The sequence below is a fragment of the Diabrotica undecimpunctata genome, chromosome 10, assembly GCF_040954645.1.
Source record: "Diabrotica undecimpunctata isolate CICGRU chromosome 10, icDiaUnde3, whole genome shotgun sequence".
Taxonomy (NCBI): domain Eukaryota; kingdom Metazoa; phylum Arthropoda; class Insecta; order Coleoptera; family Chrysomelidae; genus Diabrotica; species Diabrotica undecimpunctata.
In genome coordinates, this window is record NC_092812.1 from 736,631 (window position 1) to 760,337 (window position 23,707).

At 31.5% G+C, this 23,707-nt stretch overlaps 1 protein-coding gene and 1 long non-coding RNA gene across 2 annotated transcripts; one reads left to right on the forward strand and one right to left on the reverse strand.

Moving 5' to 3' along the window:
- Positions 1-1,591: 1,591 nt before the first annotated feature.
- Positions 1,592-5,287, reverse strand: LOC140452240 (uncharacterized). The gene has a single exon (XM_072546376.1). It carries the CDS (start codon positions 5,285-5,287, stop codon positions 1,592-1,594), a length of 3,696 nt encoding a protein of 1,231 aa, XP_072402477.1.
- Positions 5,288-8,571: 3,284 nt separating this feature from the next.
- Positions 8,572-23,004, forward strand: LOC140452392 (uncharacterized). Its single transcript, XR_011952182.1, has 3 exons — positions 8,572-8,660; positions 11,511-11,547; positions 22,649-23,004. It is a non-coding gene; the product is annotated as an uncharacterized lncRNA (long non-coding RNA).
- Positions 23,005-23,707: the final 703 nt, after the last annotated feature.

The following is a 23,707-nucleotide window of genomic DNA, read 5'->3' on the forward strand; positions in this document are numbered from 1 at the left end:
AAACTCCTGTTGGGTAACTGGCCATTAAAAACATACTTAAAAATTAACTCAGGAAAGCAGACCATTAAGATTTGTCGATCGATTTTCTTATTATTATTTTAGGTGACAACACGAACACTAGATCCTAATTTAATAAGATCGGTTAATAATTCGCCAATGGTCCATATCACATATCTTTGTGAATATTAAGTTTCAGTAGATGTTTTTTACGATCTAATGCTAGACAACTTTGTTACATTTTATTAAAAAGATGGCAAAACGAACACTAAATCCTAATTGAATAAGATCGGTTCCTAATTTGCCAGTGGTCCACATCAGATATCTTTGTGAATAATATGTTTTAGTAGACGTCTTTTTACAATCTGAGGCTAGACAACTTTTTTTTACAATTTAGTAAAAAAGTGGCAGCACGAACACTAGATCCTAATTTAATAAGATCGGTTCATAATTCGCCAGTGGTCCATATCAGATATCTTTTGTGAATAATATGTTTTAGTAGACGTCTTTTTACAATCTGAGGCTAGACAACTTTTTTTACAATTCAGTAAAAAAGTGGCAGCACGAACACTAGATCCTAATTTAATAAGATCGGTTCATAATTCGCCAGTGGTCCATATCAGATATCTTTGTGAATAATATGTTTTAGTAGACGTCTTTTTACAATTTGAGGCTAGACAACTTTTTTGTTACATTTTATTAAAAAAAGTGACAACACGAGCACTAGATCCTAATTTAATAAGATCGGTTCATAATTCACCAGTAATCCATATCAGATATCTTTTGTGAATAATATGTTTCAGTAGACGTCTTTTACGATCTCATGCTAGACAACTTTTTTACATTTTTATCAGATAAAAACGTAACAACTCGAACACTAGATCCTAATTTAATAAGATCGGTTGATAATTAGCCAATGGTCCATATCAGATATCTTTTGTGAATAATATGTTTCAGTAGACATCTTTTACGATCTAATGCTAGACAACTCTTTGTTACGTTTTTATCAGAAAAATATGGCAACACGAACACTAGATCCTAATTTAATAAGATCGGTTCATAATTCGCCAATGGTCCATATCAGATATCTTTGTGAATAATATGTTTCAGTAGACGTCTTTACGACCTGATGCTAGACATATTTTTGTTACATTTTTATTAGAAAAAGGTGGCAACAGGAACACTTGATCTTAATTTATTAAGATCAGTTCATAATTCACCAGTAGTCGCTAACGGATATCTTTTGGTAGTCTTAACATCTTCTAAAACTTAATGAACAAATTTTATGATATTTAACCCTAATATGCTATACATCGTTTTAAGATCTTTAAATTAATCAGTAACTCATAACAGATACCTGGTAACGTTGTTTTACTATAAAAATTTTAAAAGCCAACTACAATATGTGATAGAAAAACAGACAACCAAATAGACGCTGGATAATAGAGAACGAAAAACTAATTTATGAAAAATTCTTAAAAGACACATTTAATACTAATATAAAATATGTACATATAACTAAATAATAAAAAGCCGTGTATTAAAACTACAATAATCAATAATATTAACACTATAAATAAATTTATACATATTTTTACATTTTCATTTTCTTATAACCAAAAGGAACGGAACTAAAATCTTCTAAAAATTTTCTTTTTGTAGAATGTGGTCGATAATTTTTATGGATTTCCTGTGTTATGACTTGATGTTCTGTTGTTCGTCTAACTTGTTTACTTATGATTTTAATACCTTCCGACTTTACAAGTACCATCTTTTTAATAGTATCAAAATTAATTAATTGCGAGTTTAAATAATTAAGGGAAATTCCCTTAACTTTGCAACAAAATTTTTCGTCACCATTAGGAAGTATGTATTTATAAGCATAATTTTTGGGGCCTCCAGAAACGAACTCCGAAATATGACCACCACTTAGCTCATCAGTTAAATCACCAATACAGTCACCGGTAGGAAGATCAGGCGGACCGTCTCTGGAAATGTACACAATTGAATCGGTATCATAATATAAAGTACGCTCGCCCACCATGTCTAAATAGGAATACAGTTTGAGGCGGGCTAGAGCCGTAACGTATGAGGCCAGAACGACGTTTACAGTGGAAGACATTGAAAATGCTTCTTCCACATACTCCCACGTAACAACCAGTGTTTCCTCGTTTACAGGAACCACAGTATTTACATAGATCGAGGGATTAATCATCATAGCAAAGAATTCTTTAGGATTGTTTACAATAGAAGTTTTGGGAAGATTTTCTCGCTGTGCAAATTTACCCCAGAACGAATTAAGCATTAATTTAGCTAACGATCTAAGGCCAGGATTCGCCGTTATTTCGGTAAACTCTAACCGAACGTCTTCTATCTGGAGAAACTGTTCGATGTATCGGTTTTTTTCTTCGGCTGTTACACAACCACGGGGCCATCCTGAAGCTTGCTGCTTGATTTTGATGAATTTATTCATCATGTCGGAAAAGAGACCATTTTGATGTTTTGACAATTCACGGGTGTCGTACGACCAGATTTCGTAGGTCTCAACTATTTTGTAACCCTTTTCCAAAGCTTTTACAACTTCTTCAATTACCCATGTTCCTGTAAGTGACTTCTGTTCGTCGGAATGCTGACATTCTCCTTGCATAAAGTCCTCGCTGCATTTACGACAAAGAACAAACATGCATTTATTGTTTATTTTTGCGGGTAGAACAGGATGATAAAGGTTTGAGGGAGGAAGTACTTTACACTTTATTAAACCAGATACTCGTGATAAATCTATATGCCGGCATTCATCTCCTACAAAAATTTTAGGATGACCTAGAGGAAATTTTCCACGCTTACATACCCAAGGGTATAGGGAACAAACATCGACATATTTAATCTTTTCATTTTCTTGAGCCTTATAATACTCCACGGTGTTACCAGTACGACCACCATACAAAGCATCCCTAGCATTTATAGGTTGAGTTCTCATTAAGGGGTGATCCTCAGTAAATGATTTTATCTCAGGCGTCATAGTTTTTCTGAAGGCACACTCCCAGATTTCAACGACTTCATATCCCAGAGATTTTAGATATTGATTTTTGGCAGCAGTTCTGTCATAACGATTTTCCATGCAGTGTGAAGGATCGTCATGAAGACGAGCCAATCTGTTTTCGGGATAACATTGGGGACAACCATGATAGTAACAACCCTGAAATTCAAACACGATATTTTCGTAAAGACCATCCACTTTACAAGTATTAATAACAGCCTCAAATCCTCGTGCAGCATGCTGTATTTTAATATTACGCTGTTTCTCTTCCCAAAGTAGCCACTGCAGAGCTATTTTTGACTGATTATCTTTAAAACGATAACCACCTTTAGGAATAAGACCTATTGTGTCAGATTGTAGAAAATTTCGCCTAAATACTTTACTACAAGTCGAGGCTACGGTAGTAGCTTCCATAAAAGGACAGACATTTGACGTATTCAATAATTGTTTCCTAAATGTAAGACAAGCCTGTGTTAATATCATGACATCGGAAATACAATAGTCAACGATCTCTTTCTGAAAATCAAAAACATAACCGTTAGCAACTTTAGCAGTATGCCAATTTATTAACTTATCACGTGCATCCTTCTTCAAATTATCGATATCATAGAATTTTAGAGAAGGTATAGGTCCGAGATAAGATTGATTTTGCCCTTTATTAAACAAATGTGGGAAATAGCCCTTTTTTAACTCTGTTAAACCAAAAGCTTTTGGTAAAGCTGACAAGGCCATAGGAAAATAATTAAGACTGTCGAGAAAACGGACATTCCCAACACTCATCGAAACTAACTTCGTACCCCGCATGATAAGATCAGGGGTTAAATCGGTCTTTGTGAGGATGTAATTCAACACGAACTGATTATCGAAACCCCCTCCGTTATGTGCCAAAACGACAACATTCTTAAATTTTTTCCTAATTTGAAAAACATATTCAATAAAAATAGAAATAACATTTTCGTTTAAAACATTTAGACGAAAACCGCATGTTTGACAAAACTGTAATTTTTCTTCCTGAAGACAATTGTAACATCGCTGACTAAATACACAGAGATTTGGTTCTTGAAGAAGTGAACCATCTAGCAATATTTTTTCCTGACGAGTCTCAAGATCATAAAAAATGAACAAAAAATCTTTTGAGGGAGGTTTACCAGAATCAGGCTGCATGTAACAAAGATGATCTGATGGGTAATTTTTACCACAAGTTTTACAGAAGATCTCCCCACAGATATGACTTTTAGTGTAGATTTTGTAACATTGCTTACACCTTTTAATTTTGTCACATATGTCGTTAATGTGAACGTTGAAACATACCTCACCATAAAAGTCCCGGCCGCATTTATCGCAGGGAACTTTAACAGCTTCTTTGGAACAAGCTGGTGAACGACGACATGCAAAGCACGTATCAACGCAGCTGTGTCCGTCTTTATGGTCGTAGGGTTGATAACATTTATCACAGAAATACGTACTGATAAACGCACTGGTCAGTGACCGAATTACATTAAAATGACCTTTATGAAAGAGAAGGTTTAATTTTGGTCCATAAGTGTGCCCCTCATAAATGACATCACGTCCCTTAGTTCCATATCTATAGACCACAATCTTATAGTCTGTTAGATATGCCTGAAACTGTTGCAACTCAGGAATTCCAGCTCCCTCACTAGGAATAACAACACCAGACCTATCTATTAACTGCAATGCTCTTTCCCGTTGTATTTTCCCTCTATCGCGACATATTTTTGTAAGTTCAGGGTCTTTGTCAACGTAAGCTTTGGCTACAACCAAAGCGTATGCAAGGCATAGGTTATCGTTGTTTTTAATAACAACAATTCCTCGCCGTTTAGAACACTCCTCTTTAAATGAATTGTACTTACGACCTCTACCCTTTCCAGTAGGCATTTTTACGGTAGTAATACCAAGACAAAACGTTTCGGTGTTTAAACCGGTGCTGTTGCTCTGATATATGGAACTTATGTGGTTCCATATATCGTCAACTGTCACCTCTGAGGCTGGTTTTAACCTCATCCATCCCTGACCTCTAACGAAATCCTTGGAGCAAAAAGTGAAACCGACCTGATCATGTGGCAAAATATTTACAGTACCCTTTCGAACAATATCCTCGATGGCCTTTTTAATCCAACTTACGGGTTCCTCACCTGGCGGTACATCCTTAATTTTAAATTCCAGAGTTCGTCCCTGGACACCAAATTTACGGATTTTCGTGGTTTGATCTCTGACAATTAAAAACTTTTCCATTTTACGTATAATAAACTTATAAATTATTGTAAAATCAAAAAAAAATCAAAAAGTCAAATTTAAAAAAAAAAAAAATTATTATACTCACCAAAGTACGTCTGAACACTAGAAATATCTGGAACAGACTAAATAAAATACTTTAACGTAGGGTATAAGGTAGACTTCTAGCTGGACGGAAAACTGAACGATAATTCCAAAGGCCCCAAAAAGGTTTAGATTTATGTAAAAATGTGTAAGAATCAATCTAAAAGAGTAGATCTGTTTAAATTTATAATTTTGGTTACACCTTAAAAGTGGGTAACAGTGCTACACAAAACCAAACATGAAAGTAGTGGAAGAAGCGTTGTATTAATAAAAAAAAAACTATACCTCACTTGATCGTTTATTGTAGCGGCCACAATGCCTAAACCGTGCGATTGAAGAACGGCGTGAGATTGTCAGGATGTACTGCAGAAGTTAAAAACATGTGTGAAGTATGCAATATACCTAAGGCATATGAAGTAAAAAGTACATCAAAAAAAAAAAAAATTGTAAAGATATTAAATACTATGGACTTAATATAAATGTCATATGCTATAAATATCACAAAAAAAATTATGAGCCGAGAAAGAAGCCATTTATAACATGTTGCTAAAAGCTTTGAAAAAGGTTCAAAGTTCAAACTTTCCCGAATTATGTAATTTTAAATAATTCGTTAACAATTTATAATAAAAATACTAAAAAGTAACCTTTTGTAAAATATATGTAAGCGTCAACACAGAACCCGGCACTAATAACATTAGGTCAAAATCGGGGTAAATGGATACCGTTTACCACTAAATTCTGGTCTATTAGTTATAAGGCATTTAAGAAATAGCAGTATCAATACGACAAAACTTGGTCCAGTATGAAATTTATGGTAAAATTACGGGGCGGTTTGTATTTATAAACAATTTAAAAAATTTAAGAGAAGGTGCATGTAAGAAGGAAAAGAGCTTTCCCAAAAAGTTTATTTATAGTGATTGTTAGAATTAATTCGGAAGTTTTAATTTGGTATCTTTTCTACTTAGAATTTATTTATTGGGAACAATTATTTACACAAGTAACACATCTCGAGAAAATTTATAAACGGACACTTTCGATAACCCTTTAAAATATATATTTACACAAGAATTTTCGCATTTAATATTTTGCGGTTAGTAGTGTATATTTCAATAGATATAAAGGACAAAAACGTTTATTAACATGTATAACAAAGTTGTAAAAGCACAGTAAAAAAATTGTCAAACTTTTCCGAAATAAAAGAAAAATTAATAAAAGTATAGTATTTCTTGAAGATATATTTAAAAGATTCGTAGCTTACTTGAAAAATGTTAAGATTTTTCACTAATATTTTCTCTTTTTAAATTTGTTTATCTATACATACCAATAAAAAACTGCATATATTTTAAAAACTATAACGATTTACCTTATGAACTCCCTAATAACTGTTAAGTAACCACATATACAATAAAATATATTTTTTAAACCTACAAAACAAGCAAATTTTCATGTGTGATATCATACAGCAAAATTAAAATACATTTACCGATTTACAAGAAATTAATCAACAGTTTGAATTTTTAAATTAAATCTTATTTGTGTAACCTGCCTTCATCAATTTGACACATTTGTAAAGAAATCACTATAAGGTAAAAAGTAAATGGCCTATAAATCAAATATATACACTTTGTAATACCTGTGACAAGATTTTCTCATCTCTGAGGTAAAACAGTTAAGTAGCATAAACGCCTAATTTAATTACGAATATTTATAAAAATCACGTTTTAACACAGTTAAACTAAATATATTTAACTGTCTCTGAATAACTTATTATTTTGTGACATGCATGGCCCTAACAACCCTATTATGCAATTTCGAAAGGGTTAAGACAGCTTTTTTCCTTTGATCGTATTTATTAATTTTCTCGATTGAACGGTAACGTAGAAAAACTATAAAAATATATCCCTTTCTTTCTAACTCCTTTGTATACGTACAACTACTTTAAAGATTTTTCAAATATAAAAACCATCTTAGTCAAAAAAAATTAAAAGCAATATTTTTTAGTTTTAACAGAACGAAAAATTTTTAATATTAAAAAAAAAAATTTCGTTCATTTTAATTAATTCGGTAGTACTAATATAGAATACCAAATAACGAGTAAACTATAATAGGTATCTAAATATAAAACCCAAGACCAATTCCAAGAAATTCCTATATAATTTTAAAATGTTCATTTCCAAGATCCATTTATAGCATGGTTAGAACTAATTAAAAATGTATAATTTAATATTATCTTGAATTTAATGGTTAGTTAGGTATTAGGAATAGAAATAGGTACCTATGGGCGATAATTGAGAGATTTATTAATAAATCTAAACTTTTGGGAACTCCACTACGTATGACCTTTTTAGAAGATTTGGTTACAAAAGAATTTACACTATTTTTATAGTCATTATATATATATATATATATATATATATATATATATATATATATATATATATATATATAAATAAAAGTATCTTAACTTATTTGAAGAAATTGATGGATGTATTAGTACTTTTCAAAAGTTGTAACTGCAAAGTTAAAATTTGGCCAAATTACCGAAATAAAAGAAAAATGTTGAAAGTATATAATTTTATGAAGATATACTGAAAAGATTCAAATCTTACTTAAAAGTGTAAGATAATATTTTTCTTTGTTTTATAGTTTATTAAAATTTATTAACCTTTACATACCAATAAAACAAACGGCATATTCAAAAAAACTATAACAAAGATTTACCTTAACGCACTCACTAACAATTATTACCAAGCAGCCACAAATAAAATAAAGATATTTTAAGTAAACAAAAAAAAATAAGAACAGTTATCACCGTCAACGCGTTAATTATTTCTACAAAACCAATTATTATTCGAAGTAAAATATCATTTAGCTTACCTTTAATAAAAAATTCACTAAATCACTAGGTTTGTTACTTTACCACAAAATACTAATTAGAACTCATACCAAATATCGACTATTGTTTTATATATAGGTTAAGAATACAACTTGTTATGACAAGAAAACTGGGGTGAATGTATTCAAACGCATGTGCTCCTCAAAATGCGGGATACAAAAGTATTAGTATCCATGCCGTTGACCTCCTCCTCATTTTGCCCATACACACTACTTTTGCATCTCGCATTTTAAGGAGCAGGTGCGTTTTAATACATTCACCCCACTTTTCTTGTCATAACAAGTTGTATTCTTAACCTATATATAAAATAATAGTCGATATTTGGTATGAGTTCTAATTAGTATTTTGTGGTAAAGTAACAAACCTAGTGATTTAGTGAATTTTTTATTAAAGGTAAGCTAAATGATATTTTACTTCGAATAATAATTGGTTTTGTAGAAATAATTAACGCGTTGACGGTGATAACTGTTCTTATTTTTTTTGTTTACTTAAAATATCTTTATTTTATTTGTGGCTGCTTGGTAATAATTGTTAGTGAGTGCGTTAAGGTAAATCTTTGTTATAGTTTTTTTGAATATGCCGTTTGTTTTATTGGTATGTAAAGGTTAATAAATTTTAATAAACTATAAAACAAAGAAAAATATTATCTTACACTTTTAAGTAAGATTTGAATCTTTTCAGTATATCTTCATAAAATTATATACTTCAACATTTTTCTTTTATTTCGGTAATTTGGCCAAATTTTAACTTTGCAGTTACAACTTTTGAAAAGTACTAATACATCCATCAATTTCTTCAAATAAGTTAAGATACTTTTATTTATATATATATATATATATATATATATATATATATATATATATATATATATATATATATATATATATATATATATAATTAATGACTATAAAAATAGTGTAAATTCTTTTGTAACCAAATCTTCTAAAAAGGTCATACGTAGTGGAGTTCCCAAAAGTTTAGATTTATTAATAAATCTCTCAATTATCGCCCATAGGTACCTATTTCTATTCCTAATACCTAACTAACCATTAAATTCAAGATAATATTAAATTATACATTTTTAATTAGTTCTAACCATATGGATCTTGGAAATGAACATTTTAAAATTATATAGGAATTTCTTGGAATTGGTCTTGGGTTTTATATTTAGATACCTATTATAGTTTACTCGTTATTTGGTATTCTATATTAGTACTACCGAATTAATTAAAATGAACGAAATTTTTTTTTTTAATATTAAAAATTTTTCGTTCTGTTAAAACTAAAAAATATTGCTTTTAATTTTTTTTGACTAAGATGGTTTTTATATTTGAAAAATCTTTAAAGTAGTTGTACGTATACAAAGGAGTTAGAAAGAAAGGGATATATTTTTATAGTTTTTCTACGTTACCGTTCAATCGAGAAAATTAATAAATACGATCAAAGGAAAAAAGCTGTCTTAACCCTTTCGAAATTGCATAATAGGGTTGTTAGGGCCATGCATGTCACAAAATAATAAGTTATTCAGAGACAGTTAAATATATTTAGTTTAACTGTGTTAAAACGTGATTTTTATAAATATTCGTAATTAAATTAGGCGTTTATGCTACTTAACTGTTTTACCTCAGAGATGAGAAAATCTTGTCACAGGTATTACAAAGTGTATATATTTGATTTATAGGCCATTTACTTTTTACCTTATAGTGATTTCTTTACAAATGTGTCAAATTGATGAAGGCAGGTTACACAAATAAGATTTAATTTAAAAATTCAAACTGTTGATTAATTTCTTGTAAATCGGTAAATGTATTTTAATTTTGCTGTATGATATCACACATGAAAATTTGCTTGTTTTGTAGGTTTAAAAAATATATTTTATTGTATATGTGGTTACTTAACAGTTATTAGGGAGTTCATAAGGTAAATCGTTATAGTTTTTAAAATATATGCAGTTTTTTATTGGTATGTATAGATAAACAAATTTAAAAAGAGAAAATATTAGTGAAAAATCTTAACATTTTTCAAGTAAGCTACGAATCTTTTAAATATATCTTCAAGAAATACTATACTTTTATTAATTTTTCTTTTATTTCGGAAAAGTTTGACAATTTTTTTACTGTGCTTTTACAACTTTGTTATACATGTTAATAAACGTTTTTGTCCTTTATATCTATTGAAATATACACTACTAACCGCAAAATATTAAATGCGAAAATTCTTGTGTAAATATATATTTTAAAGGGTTATCGAAAGTGTCCGTTTATAAATTTTCTCGAGATGTGTTACTTGTGTAAATAATTGTTCCCAATAAATAAATTCTAAGTAGAAAAGATACCAAATTAAAACTTCCGAATTAATTCTAACAATCACTATAAATAAACTTTTTGGGAAAGCTCTTTTCCTTCTTACATGCACCTTCTCTTAAATTTTTTAAATTGTTTATAAATACAAACCGCCCCGTAATTTTACCATAAATTTCATACTGGACCAAGTTTTGTCGTATTGATACTGCTATTTCTTAAATGCCTTATAACTAATAGACCAGAATTTAGTGGTAAACGGTATCCATTTACCCCGATTTTGACCTAATGTTATTAGTGCCGGGTTCTGTGTTGACGCTTACATATATTTTACAAAAGGTTACTTTTTAGTATTTTTATTATAAATTGTTAACGAATTATTTAAAATTACATAATTCGGGAAAGTTTGAACTTTGAACCTTTTTCAAAGCTTTTAGCAACATGTTATAAATGGCTTCTTTCTCGGCTCATAATTTTTTTTGTGATATTTATAGCATATGACATTTATATTAAGTCCATAGTATTTAATATCTTTACAATTTTTTTTTTTTTTTGATGTACTTTTTACTTCATATGCCTTAGGTATATTGCATACTTCACACATGTTTTTAACTTCTGCAGTACATCCTGACAATCTCACGCCGTTCTTCAATCGCACGGTTTAGGCATTGTGGCCGCTACAATAAACGATCAAGTGAGGTATAGTTTTTTTTTTATTAATACAACGCTTCTTCCACTACTTTCATGTTTGGTTTTGTGTAGCACTGTTACCCACTTTTAAGGTGTAACCAAAATTATAAATTTAAACAGATCTACTCTTTTAGATTGATTCTTACACATTTTTACATAAATCTAAACCTTTTTGGGGCCTTTGGAATTATCGTTCAGTTTTCCGTCCAGCTAGAAGTCTACCTTATACCCTACGTTAAAGTATTTTATTTAGTCTGTTCCAGATATTTCTAGTGTTCAGACGTACTTTGGTGAGTATAATAATTTTTTTTTTTTTTAAATTTGACTTTTTGATTTTTTTTTGATTTTACAATAATTTATAAGTTTATTATACGTAAAATGGAAAAGTTTTTAATTGTCAGAGATCAAACCACGAAAATCCGTAAATTTGGTGTCCAGGGACGAACTCTGGAATTTAAAATTAAGGATGTACCGCCAGGTGAGGAACCCGTAAGTTGGATTAAAAAGGCCATCGAGGATATTGTTCGAAAGGGTACTGTAAATATTTTGCCACATGATCAGGTCGGTTTCACTTTTTGCTCCAAGGATTTCGTTAGAGGTCAGGGATGGATGAGGTTAAAACCAGCCTCAGAGGTGACAGTTGACGATATATGGAACCACATAAGTTCCATATATCAGAGCAACAGCACCGGTTTAAACACCGAAACGTTTTGTCTTGGTATTACTACCGTAAAAATGCCTACTGGAAAGGGTAGAGGTCGTAAGTACAATTCATTTAAAGAGGAGTGTTCTAAACGGCGAGGAATTGTTGTTATTAAAAACAACGATAACCTATGCCTTGCATACGCTTTGGTTGTAGCCAAAGCTTACGTTGACAAAGACCCTGAACTTACAAAAATATGTCGCGATAGAGGGAAAATACAACGGGAAAGAGCATTGCAGTTAATAGATAGGTCTGGTGTTGTTATTCCTAGTGAGGGAGCTGGAATTCCTGAGTTGCAACAGTTTCAGGCATATCTAACAGACTATAAGATTGTGGTCTATAGATATGGAACTAAGGGACGTGATGTCATTTATGAGGGGCACACTTATGGACCAAAATTAAACCTTCTCTTTCATAAAGGTCATTTTAATGTAATTCGGTCACTGACCAGTGCGTTTATCAGTACGTATTTCTGTGATAAATGTTATCAACCCTACGACCATAAAGACGGACACAGCTGCGTTGATACGTGCTTTGCATGTCGTCGTTCACCAGCTTGTTCCAAAGAAGCTGTTAAAGTTCCCTGCGATAAATGCGGCCGGGACTTTTATGGTGAGGTATGTTTCAACGTTCACATTAACGACATATGTGACAAAATTAAAAGGTGTAAGCAATGTTACAAAATCTACACTAAAAGTCATATCTGTGGGGAGATCTTCTGTAAAACTTGTGGTAAAAATTACCCATCAGATCATCTTTGTTACGTGCAGCCTGATTCTGGTAAACCTCCCTCAAAAGATTTTTTGTTCATTTTTTATGATCTTGAGACTCGTCAGGAAAAAATATTGCTAGATGGTTCACTTCTTCAAGAACCAAATCTCTGTGTATTTAGTCAGCGATGTTACAATTGTCTTCAGGAAGAAAAATTACAGTTTTGTCAAACATGCGGTTTTCGTCTAAATGTTTTAAACGAAAATGTTATTTCTATTTTTATTGAATATGTTTTTCAAATTAGGAAAAAATTTAAGAATGTTGTCGTTTTGGCACATAACGGAGGGGGTTTCGATAATCAGTTCGTGTTGAATTACATCCTCACAAAGACCGATTTAACCCCTGATCTTATCATGCGGGGTACGAAGTTAGTTTCGATGAGTGTTGGGAATGTCCGTTTTCTCGACAGTCTTAATTATTTTCCTATGGCCTTGTCAGCTTTACCAAAAGCTTTTGGTTTAACAGAGTTAAAAAAGGGCTATTTCCCACATTTGTTTAATAAAGGGCAAAATCAATCTTATCTCGGACCTATACCTTCTCTAAAATTCTATGATATCGATAATTTGAAGAAGGATGCACGTGATAAGTTAATAAATTGGCATACTGCTAAAGTTGCTAACGGTTATGTTTTTGATTTTCAGAAAGAGATCGTTGACTATTGTATTTCCGATGTCATGATATTAACACAGGCTTGTCTTACATTTAGGAAACAATTATTGAATACGTCAAATGTCTGTCCTTTTATGGAAGCTACTACCGTAGCCTCGACTTGTAGTAAAGTATTTAGGCGAAATTTTCTACAATCTGACACAATAGGTCTTATTCCTAAAGGTGGTTATCGTTTTAAAGATAATCAGTCAAAAATAGCTCTGCAGTGGCTACTTTGGGAAGAGAAACAGCGTAATATTAAAATACAGCATGCTGCACGAGGATTTGAGGCTGTTATTAATACTTGTAAAGTGGATGGTCTTTACGAAAATATCGTGTTTGAATTTCAGGGTTGTTACTATCATGGTTGTCCCCAATGTTATCCCGAAAACAGATTGGCTCGTCTTCATGACGATCCTTCACACTGCATGGAAAATCGTTATGACAGAACTGCTGCCAAAAATCAATATCTAAAATCTCTGGGATATGAAGTCGTTGAAATCTGGGAGTGTGCCTTCAGAAAAACTATGACGCCTGAGATAAAATCATTTACTGAGGATCACCCCTTAATGAGAACTCAACCTATAAATGCTAGGGATGCTTTGTATGGTGGTCGTACTGGTAACACCGTGGAGTATTATAAGGCTCAAGAAAATGAAAAGATTAAATATGTCGATGTTTGTTCCCTATACCCTTGGGTATGTAAGCGTGGAAAATTTCCTCTAGGTCATCCTAAAATTTTTGTAGGAGATGAATGCCGGCATATAGATTTATCACGAGTATCTGGTTTAATAAAGTGTAAAGTACTTCCTCCCTCAAACCTTTATCATCCTGTTCTACCCGCAAAAATAAACAATAAATGCATGTTTGTTCTTTGTCGTAAATGCAGCGAGGACTTTATGCAAGGAGAATGTCAGCATTCCGACGAACAGAAGTCACTTACAGGAACATGGGTAATTGAAGAAGTTGTAAAAGCTTTGGAAAAGGGTTACAAAATAGTTGAGACCTACGAAATCTGGTCGTACGACACCCGTGAATTGTCAAAACATCAAAATGGTCTCTTTTCCGACATGATGAATAAATTCATCAAAATCAAGCAGCAAGCTTCAGGATGGCCCCGTGGTTGTGTAACAGCCGAAGAAAAAAACCGATACATCGAACAGTTTCTCCAGATAGAAGACGTTCGGTTAGAGTTTACCGAAATAACGGCGAATCCTGGCCTTAGATCGTTAGCTAAATTAATGCTTAATTCGTTCTGGGGTAAATTTGCACAGCGAGAAAATCTTCCCAAAACTTCTATTGTAAACAATCCTAAAGAATTCTTTGCTATGATGATTAATCCCTCGATCTATGTAAATACTGTGGTTCCTGTAAACGAGGAAACACTGGTTGTTACGTGGGAGTATGTGGAAGAAGCATTTTCAATGTCTTCCACTGTAAACGTCGTTCTGGCCTCATACGTTACGGCTCTAGCCCGCCTCAAACTGTATTCCTATTTAGACATGGTGGGCGAGCGTACTTTATATTATGATACCGATTCAATTGTGTACATTTCCAGAGACGGTCCGCCTGATCTTCCTACCGGTGACTGTATTGGTGATTTAACTGATGAGCTAAGTGGTGGTCATATTTCGGAGTTCGTTTCTGGAGGCCCCAAAAATTATGCTTATAAATACATACTTCCTAATGGTGACGAAAAATTTTGTTGCAAAGTTAAGGGAATTTCCCTTAATTATTTAAACTCGCAATTAATTAATTTTGATACTATTAAAAAGATGGTACTTGTAAAGTCGGAAGGTATTAAAATCATAAGTAAACAAGTTAGACGAACAACAGAACATCAAGTCATAACACAGGAAATCCATAAAAATTATCGACCACATTCTACAAAAAGAAAATTTTTAGAAGATTTTAGTTCCGTTCCTTTTGGTTATAAGAAAATGAAAATGTAAAAATATGTATAAATTTATTTATAGTGTTAATATTATTGATTATTGTAGTTTTAATACACGGCTTTTTATTATTTAGTTATATGTACATATTTTATATTAGTATTAAATGTGTCTTTTAAGAATTTTTCATAAATTAGTTTTTCGTTCTCTATTATCCAGCGTCTATTTGGTTGTCTGTTTTTCTATCACATATTGTAGTTGGCTTTTAAAATTTTTATAGTAAAACAACGTTACCAGGTATCTGTTATGAGTTACTGATTAATTTAAAGATCTTAAAACGATGTATAGCATATTAGGGTTAAATATCATAAAATTTGTTCATTAAGTTTTAGAAGATGTTAAGACTACCAAAAGATATCCGTTAGCGACTACTGGTGAATTATGAACTGATCTTAATAAATTAAGATCAAGTGTTCCTGTTGCCACCTTTTTCTAATAAAAATGTAACAAAAATATGTCTAGCATCAGGTCGTAAAGACGTCTACTGAAACATATTATTCACAAAGATATCTGATATGGACCATTGGCGAATTATGAACCGATCTTATTAAATTAGGATCTAGTGTTCGTGTTGCCATATTTTTCTGATAAAAACGTAACAAAGAGTTGTCTAGCATTAGATCGTAAAAGATGTCTACTGAAACATATTATTCACAAAAGATATCTGATATGGACCATTGGCTAATTATCAACCGATCTTATTAAATTAGGATCTAGTGTTCGAGTTGTTACGTTTTTATCTGATAAAAATGTAAAAAAGTTGTCTAGCATGAGATCGTAAAAGACGTCTACTGAAACATATTATTCACAAAAGATATCTGATATGGATTACTGGTGAATTATGAACCGATCTTATTAAATTAGGATCTAGTGCTCGTGTTGTCACTTTTTTTAATAAAATGTAACAAAAAAGTTGTCTAGCCTCAAATTGTAAAAAGACGTCTACTAAAACATATTATTCACAAAGATATCTGATATGGACCACTGGCGAATTATGAACCGATCTTATTAAATTAGGATCTAGTGTTCGTGCTGCCACTTTTTTACTGAATTGTAAAAAAAGTTGTCTAGCCTCAGATTGTAAAAAGACGTCTACTAAAACATATTATTCACAAAAGATATCTGATATGGACCACTGGCGAATTATGAACCGATCTTATTAAATTAGGATCTAGTGTTCGTGCTGCCACTTTTTTACTAAATTGTAAAAAAAAGTTGTCTAGCCTCAGATTGTAAAAAGACGTCTACTAAAACATATTATTCACAAAGATATCTGATGTGGACCACTGGCAAATTAGGAACCGATCTTATTCAATTAGGATTTAGTGTTCGTTTTGCCATCTTTTTAATAAAATGTAACAAAGTTGTCTAGCATTAGATCGTAAAAAACATCTACTGAAACTTAATATTCACAAAGATATGTGATATGGACCATTGGCGAATTATTAACCGATCTTATTAAATTAGGATCTAGTGTTCGTGTTGTCACCTAAAATAATAATAAGAAAATCGATCGACAAATCTTAATGGTCTGCTTTCCTGAGTTAATTTTTAAGTATGTTTTTAATGGCCAGTTACCCAACAGGAGTTTAGTTTTCAGTTTAAGTATCTTCTAATAAAATCAATAAAAATGTTTATTCAAGTGTGTGATGGAAAAAAGACAATCATTTCGCTTTCGTACTGACTGTTTGTCCCATACTAACAAAACCTCTTCCGGCGGTCGTGTAACCGTACCGACTAGCGGTGGATGCTGTTAAGAACAAAATTTGTTCGAACCGAATTGGTTTTTTTTTTTTTTTTTTTTCTGATTTCCTTCTCCGTACTGACTGCTGATAAGACTGAATTTTTGTTCAAACTGTCCTTTTAAATTTCTTCTGTATATTATATACTCTGGATTTTTTAAAATAATTAACTTATGATCGTAGATAAAATATAGTATGCAACTCGCAAGAGTTTTGGTCACTATTCTTTAATAATTGATCATATTGATACATTATATCACATTTCAACGTTGAATATTTGGTGGCCCCTTTATAGTATAAACGGATGGTCCACTTTTGCCGCACAGAAACACGCCAGGTACCACATTGTGGGAGTAGTACTGTAAACTTAGGGTGTCTGTCAGACTCGCTTACAAACCGGGCTGTCACTTATTGAGTTGAGTACGTAAAGTGTTCTCTGTATGTTTTAATATGCATCGGGGAATTGTTGTCTGATGGTTATCGAAGAACCGTCTGTGATCATATCCCCACTATCACTGTAACATGAATTGTGTTTTCTCACCTTACCTTGTATATATCAGCATCTAAATATAAAAGTAGACAACGGACGAAAAGAAGAAAATATTGGTTATCTAATTTGGGCAGTGGGACACCACTTTGATTATTTGCGACAAGATCTGTGTCTAGCCGTGGACAAAAAAAAGAAGACCTATATAAAGCATTGGAGGAAACAATCGTAGACCTATGTATAGCACTGGAGGAAAGAATCGTAGACCTATGTAGAGTACTGGGCGAAAAAATATGTGTCGAGCACTAGACGAAAGAACGAAAGCTTATATGTAACAGTGTATAAAATATTGAGTTCCCCTGTCAAGCAGTGAACGTTCAATTAGTGAATAGAAGAAGGTAACATGAGATGAAAAACAGGTTAGCGGAAGAAAAAGAAGAAGAGGAAAGAAAGGAAAAGAAAAAATGATTCGACTTGTCAGTAAGCGTGATGTCACCCGAACACCTGAGCAGGTGCAAACATCAAAGGATGCCGCTTTTTCCCACGGTCGGTAAAATTTTCCCAGCGCCAAGTGCCGCAATATCTACTTCAGCTTCATACTAGTCAGCATGGTTTACTGTCTAGTTGTTCAACTTCTACTAATTTACACTGATTATGTTATAATTGCATTAAAAACATTTTTTATGTAGATTTATACGACTTGTCTACAAGCATCTACTGTTTTTGTAAATTGTGTAGACCATATTCTTATTCTGGTATGATCAATTTCTTAAATCTGGATTCTGTTACCAGTTGCGAGTAGCATGCGCCTACAGGACTGTATCTGCGGCGGCCTTGTGGACTATCACGGGTTGTGTTCCTCTGCATGTGTTAGAGCAGTAGAAAAGAAAAAAGACATCTCTATGGGAGAAGAAAGCATTTGACAACAGCTATAAAAAAAAGAAAGGGAAAGATCAATGGAAAAATGGCAAGAAGAGTGGAACAACAAGGAAGATGTTGCTCAGTGGACAAAGATGCTGATCCCGAGCCTAAGGGACTGGGTAGATTGTCTGTTTTAGGGCGTATCTTCATAGGTTCAGAAAGACAGATGCAGATAAATGCCTATACTGCGAATATTCCTACACTGTTACTCACACAATGTTGGAGTGTAATAGATGTACAGTGGAGAGAAACAGAATGTATAAAGAAATAGGTATGAACCCTGTGACTGTAAGAGATGATCGTAAAGATGACGGGAAATACGGAGGGATGGAATAGTGTTTACAATTACATCCAAGCAGTCATTAAAAAGAAAGAAGAAGAAGAGAAATACCAACCGGGCTAATAACAGAGATAAGATCTAATTACTATTTTAATGGGAATAAGTCGCAATTGAAGGTTAAAATAAGTTTATTGACGTTTGAATTTTTGATCTTTGATCTTGCACTGATAACTTGTTTATACTCCAACAATTAATATAAAAAAGAATAGCGGTTGGTACAGAAGTACATCTAGCCTTCATCGACCTAGAAAAGGCGTATAATACAGTTCCAAGACTTAAATTGTGGCAAGCTTAACAACAACTCGACATTAGTCCATACCTTTTAGGAATAATCACAGAAGTATACAGGGATAACACTACTTACCTAAAAATCGGATATAGACTATCAGAGCCAATAAAAGAAACTAAAGGACTAAAACAAGGATGCAGTATGTCACCCTTACTGTTTAATTTATATATTGAGGCAGCCCTTCAAAATTGGAAAAACCACTGCCAGGGAATGGGAATCCCCATAGGAAATGACGTACTGTTCTCCCTAAACTTTGCGGATGACCAAGCCATCCTAGCTCAAGATTCTTATGATCTAGAATTTATGATAAAATGTCTATAGAGAGAATATTTAAAATGGGGGTTACAAGTCAGCATGAAGAAAACAGAATATTTACTTAATTATCAGTTCAGATGCAAGGTTTGAAGTGTTCCACGAGGACGTGGAAATCAAACAAGTGAAAAAATTTAAATATTTAGATCCACTCATTGCTAAGAACGGCTTGGAAGAAACCGAAATTAAACACGAAGTAATCAGGGACGTAAAATTGTAGGATGTCTGAACTCCTTATGGTGGTGGGTCCACACATATTTTGTCTGAGCCAAACAGTTTCAATTGTTTTTCTTAAAATTTCGTCATGAATATTAATGCAAAATCATTCATGTTGAATACATTAGGGAGATCATCTGAGCCTTGCTCTTTGTAAAATAATATAATTGAAAATTCATCTTTTAGGGATCTTAATCGTTCTACCCATAAACGAAAGCTTATGACATCATTCTGATGTAGCTGAACATATTCTTTTAAAGAAAAGTCCCTGGTTATATTTTCTCAATAGTCTCTTTTCATGTTCTAAAATATAAAAAAATATTTCGTTAGTTCATATAATTAGCTATTAATAAATACCACTAACCTGCATAGTTTTCGAATTCATTTTCTTCCTTAAACAGCTCAAGTATGTCATCTGTAATTAAGTGATTTCTGTATTCCGAGTATGTGGAGAGAATCCGAAAGCAAGAGGTACACACTAAAGATTTTTTTCGACTTGTTGTAACGGGTTCTGCTCCATGTAAGAGTTTATTATGTTTATTCAAATTAGAAATTATGCTAAATGTTTTATTACAATATTTACAAAGGTTTCTTGTCACTGCTTTTGTATCCATTATAAATATATTATAATACAAACACAAAACCTCGAAGTAGCCGAAAATAAAATGCAGGATATAAAATTTACAGTACGAATAATTATAAAACAATAAAAGAGTACATTAAGTATAAACGTTCTAGCTTATTACAAAATTCAAATTCAAAATAAAACCTAACTTGTCAAGAATGAGTTTGATATATATCCGCTTGGTGCGCCACAGTAGGAATCATTCATCGAGTTAGAAACTCGATGGAATCATTCCTCCCGCGACCGATTAATTGTGTTCCGAACGCCGATGTTCTTGTGGGGAATATTTTTAAATCATTTATTGTGACGTCATGCGCGAATTTTTATCATAAAATTAACCTTCTAGTCAACCGTTCTTGGATCAGTTCGGATCACAAAAATCAGATCCCGAAGTTCACCGAAACGCCATGTTATTTCAAATCGGTCATTTTGATGGTTTTTTTGTCTGAAAAGTTAAAAATTTACATAAAGGTACATTAATTATTTTATTTATTATATATTTTTTAATTTAATATTACAAAATATTATTTATTAAAGTGTTTAACTCTTGTTATAGACAATTTGTCAATTAGAATATTACTAGAAACAGTTGACTGGTTGATTGTAATAATATAAGATATCCGTATTTTACTTATTTTATAATATACCTGTTTTAACTTTTTGTTTTTCACTACGAGTTCTATAATAATTGTTATTAATTTGAAGGAGCTTTCCTATAACTCAATATAATGTGTTTGTAAGTATCATGTTTAGGATAACTATGGCTAATACGTTTCTATTGACAACCATAATTGTGCAATGATATTGAGATTATTGAGAAACGACAGAAAAGTTTAATTCCTATATTCTAAATTTGTGTTCTAAATTTTTTATATTCAAAACGTGATAGTTAAAATACAAATGAATAGATGCCGCCATAATCTGTGACTATAAAATTCTTGACTTGACATAGACATACATCATATAGATATAATATATCAAAAGTCATCCCAGCCCAGCCCAGACCCAGATAAACTAAATTTCTTGTTTATTTGGTAGAACATAAAAAGTTTTAATCATCAAAACTATAATCAAGTACCTGTAAGTGATTCTAAATCAAAGCAATCTTAACGGAGATAATTTAAGGAAAAGCCAGAAACTACATGTTTACCTGTATTAACCTTTTTCTGATGGTTTCAATCAAGGAGCATTCATTAAAGAAAATTTCTATCAAACACATCAAAATAATGCAAAAAATGGACCTACAAGAGATATTAATAATAATACTAATAACAAGAATTCCCATAAGTTGTATAAACCACTTTATGTAGGATGAATTACTAGAGAACACCCTTCATTTGATGATTTATGAAGGTATTTTAACAGAAGGAATAAAGGGTAAAAAAGGAGCAAACTTTACCAATATTCTTCAATAAGACAACAGGGAAGACATTAACATTTTAGAGAAACAACATCATATTTACATTGAAATAATCATAAAATTATATATATATATATATATATATATATATATATATATATATATATATATATATATATGTATATATATAATGTTTTAATGATTGTTTTATATATATATATATATATATATATATATATATATATATATATATATATATATATATATATACATCGAAGATATATCTCAAAGGTATAATCATCATAAGGCATATATATTCGGTGACTTCAATCTTCCTGAAGCTTCATGTGATAACAATGAATCAGGTGTCCTTAATTGGTCCTGGTAATTTGTCCTTAAAGGTTCACACTCATTGTATTTAGCTGAGTTTTATGGTTTCTTGATTTTTTTTTTCAAATTATTAATATTCCAAATGAAATAAATGTGTTTTTAGACCATATTTACAAATGTTTGTGATTTACAAGTAGAAAAAGCTTCAGATCCGATTTTTAAAAATAACTATTAAGTATCACATAACAGTACACATTTGATGAACAGTGGCGTTTTGTACAACATATAAATGATGTAGGTAACAGTTAATTAATTAAAATCTTTAGGCATTATCATTCGCAACTGTCTGAGACTATCTGTTTGGGCTTTAAGAATGGTTTATTATGCTTTGGTTGTATCTAAAATGGAATATGCATCTATTGTTTGGTCTCCAAAATACCAAGTTCATTCTACTATATTGGAGAGATTGCAGAACAAATTTTTAAGATATTGTGCATATAAATAAAACATATGCATTATTAATCATGATTATACAGATATTTTAGAAACACTCAACATGAATTTATAAAAAAACTGACAAGATAACTCTGATTTAGTATTTGTGTTTAAATTAATAAATGTGTTACGATAAATTCTGACCCAAAACCGTAAATATATTTATTACTAATATTTTCATTCATTCACGTATTTTTTAGGTAATGCCTACCTGACACACGATGGGTCCCCCTTTGTAATAAAAACAACAATTCGAACCTTCTGGAGACAAGCCGATTTAACCATACCGGTTCTGAGAACAATTCGCCGCTCTGTCTAGAAGGCCTTTCAGCAAAACAGCGGTCTATGTTCGATGTGTTTCGAGAAACAACTGTTTTCATTCTCGAATAACAGGACTTTATATTTATAGAGGAATTTTGGTTATGGAGGGACAGTTAATAAAGAAGATTCGCGCTCGCGATATTGTTGTTACGCTCGCCTACTAATAAATTATTGTATATGTAGTGATAAATAAATAAATATCAGTTATTGTGCTTTTTAATGAATTAAGATAAGAACAAGACATTATAAATTAAATAGACATAAATAAATATCATTTCAAATGGTTTAATTTATTGTCCTGAACTTCTTCAATCTATTAGCTTTTATGTTCCCTCCAGAAGTCTCAGATATGTTGATCTGTTTTATATACCTTTTCACAGTAAAAATTATGGTATGCACTCACCAATTGAGCCAACACTGAAAATTATAAATAGGACCAATTTAGAAATATTTGGTGCCGCCTTGGCTTCATTTAAAAATCAGATAAAAAGAGCTTGACAAGTTATAGGTACTTTTTTGTTTATCATATTCATTTTGTTTCACATATAATTAATATTGTTTTATATATAATTAAGATTTTAGTATTTAACTTAGTTTGTAAGCAATTACAGAGAATGATTTTTATACTGTATGTAACACATATTTTTTGTTGTAATGGGTTAATCCTGTATATTAATAAATAAAAATAAAATGTTATTATATTTAAATTTGGAACTATACATTATTTTCAGGGAGGTTTTAAATTCAAACATATAGTTACCATATTTTTGAATGTAGGGAGTATATATATATAACATATTATAAAACTGTAATATCTAAGTACTTTATATTTTAAAATTAGTTGAATTTTACTATGCGTTTCCATTTTAAATTTTTTCTAGAATCATTTCCTGTGTTCCCTGCGTAAACTTTCATATTGCTGTATAAAATATTAACAC

What these genes read in the sequence shown, in the direction of transcription:
- LOC140452240 (XM_072546376.1), bottom strand. Translation starts at nt 5,287, where the DNA reads ATGGAAAAGTTTTTAATTGTCAGAGATCAAACCACGAAAATCCGTAAA.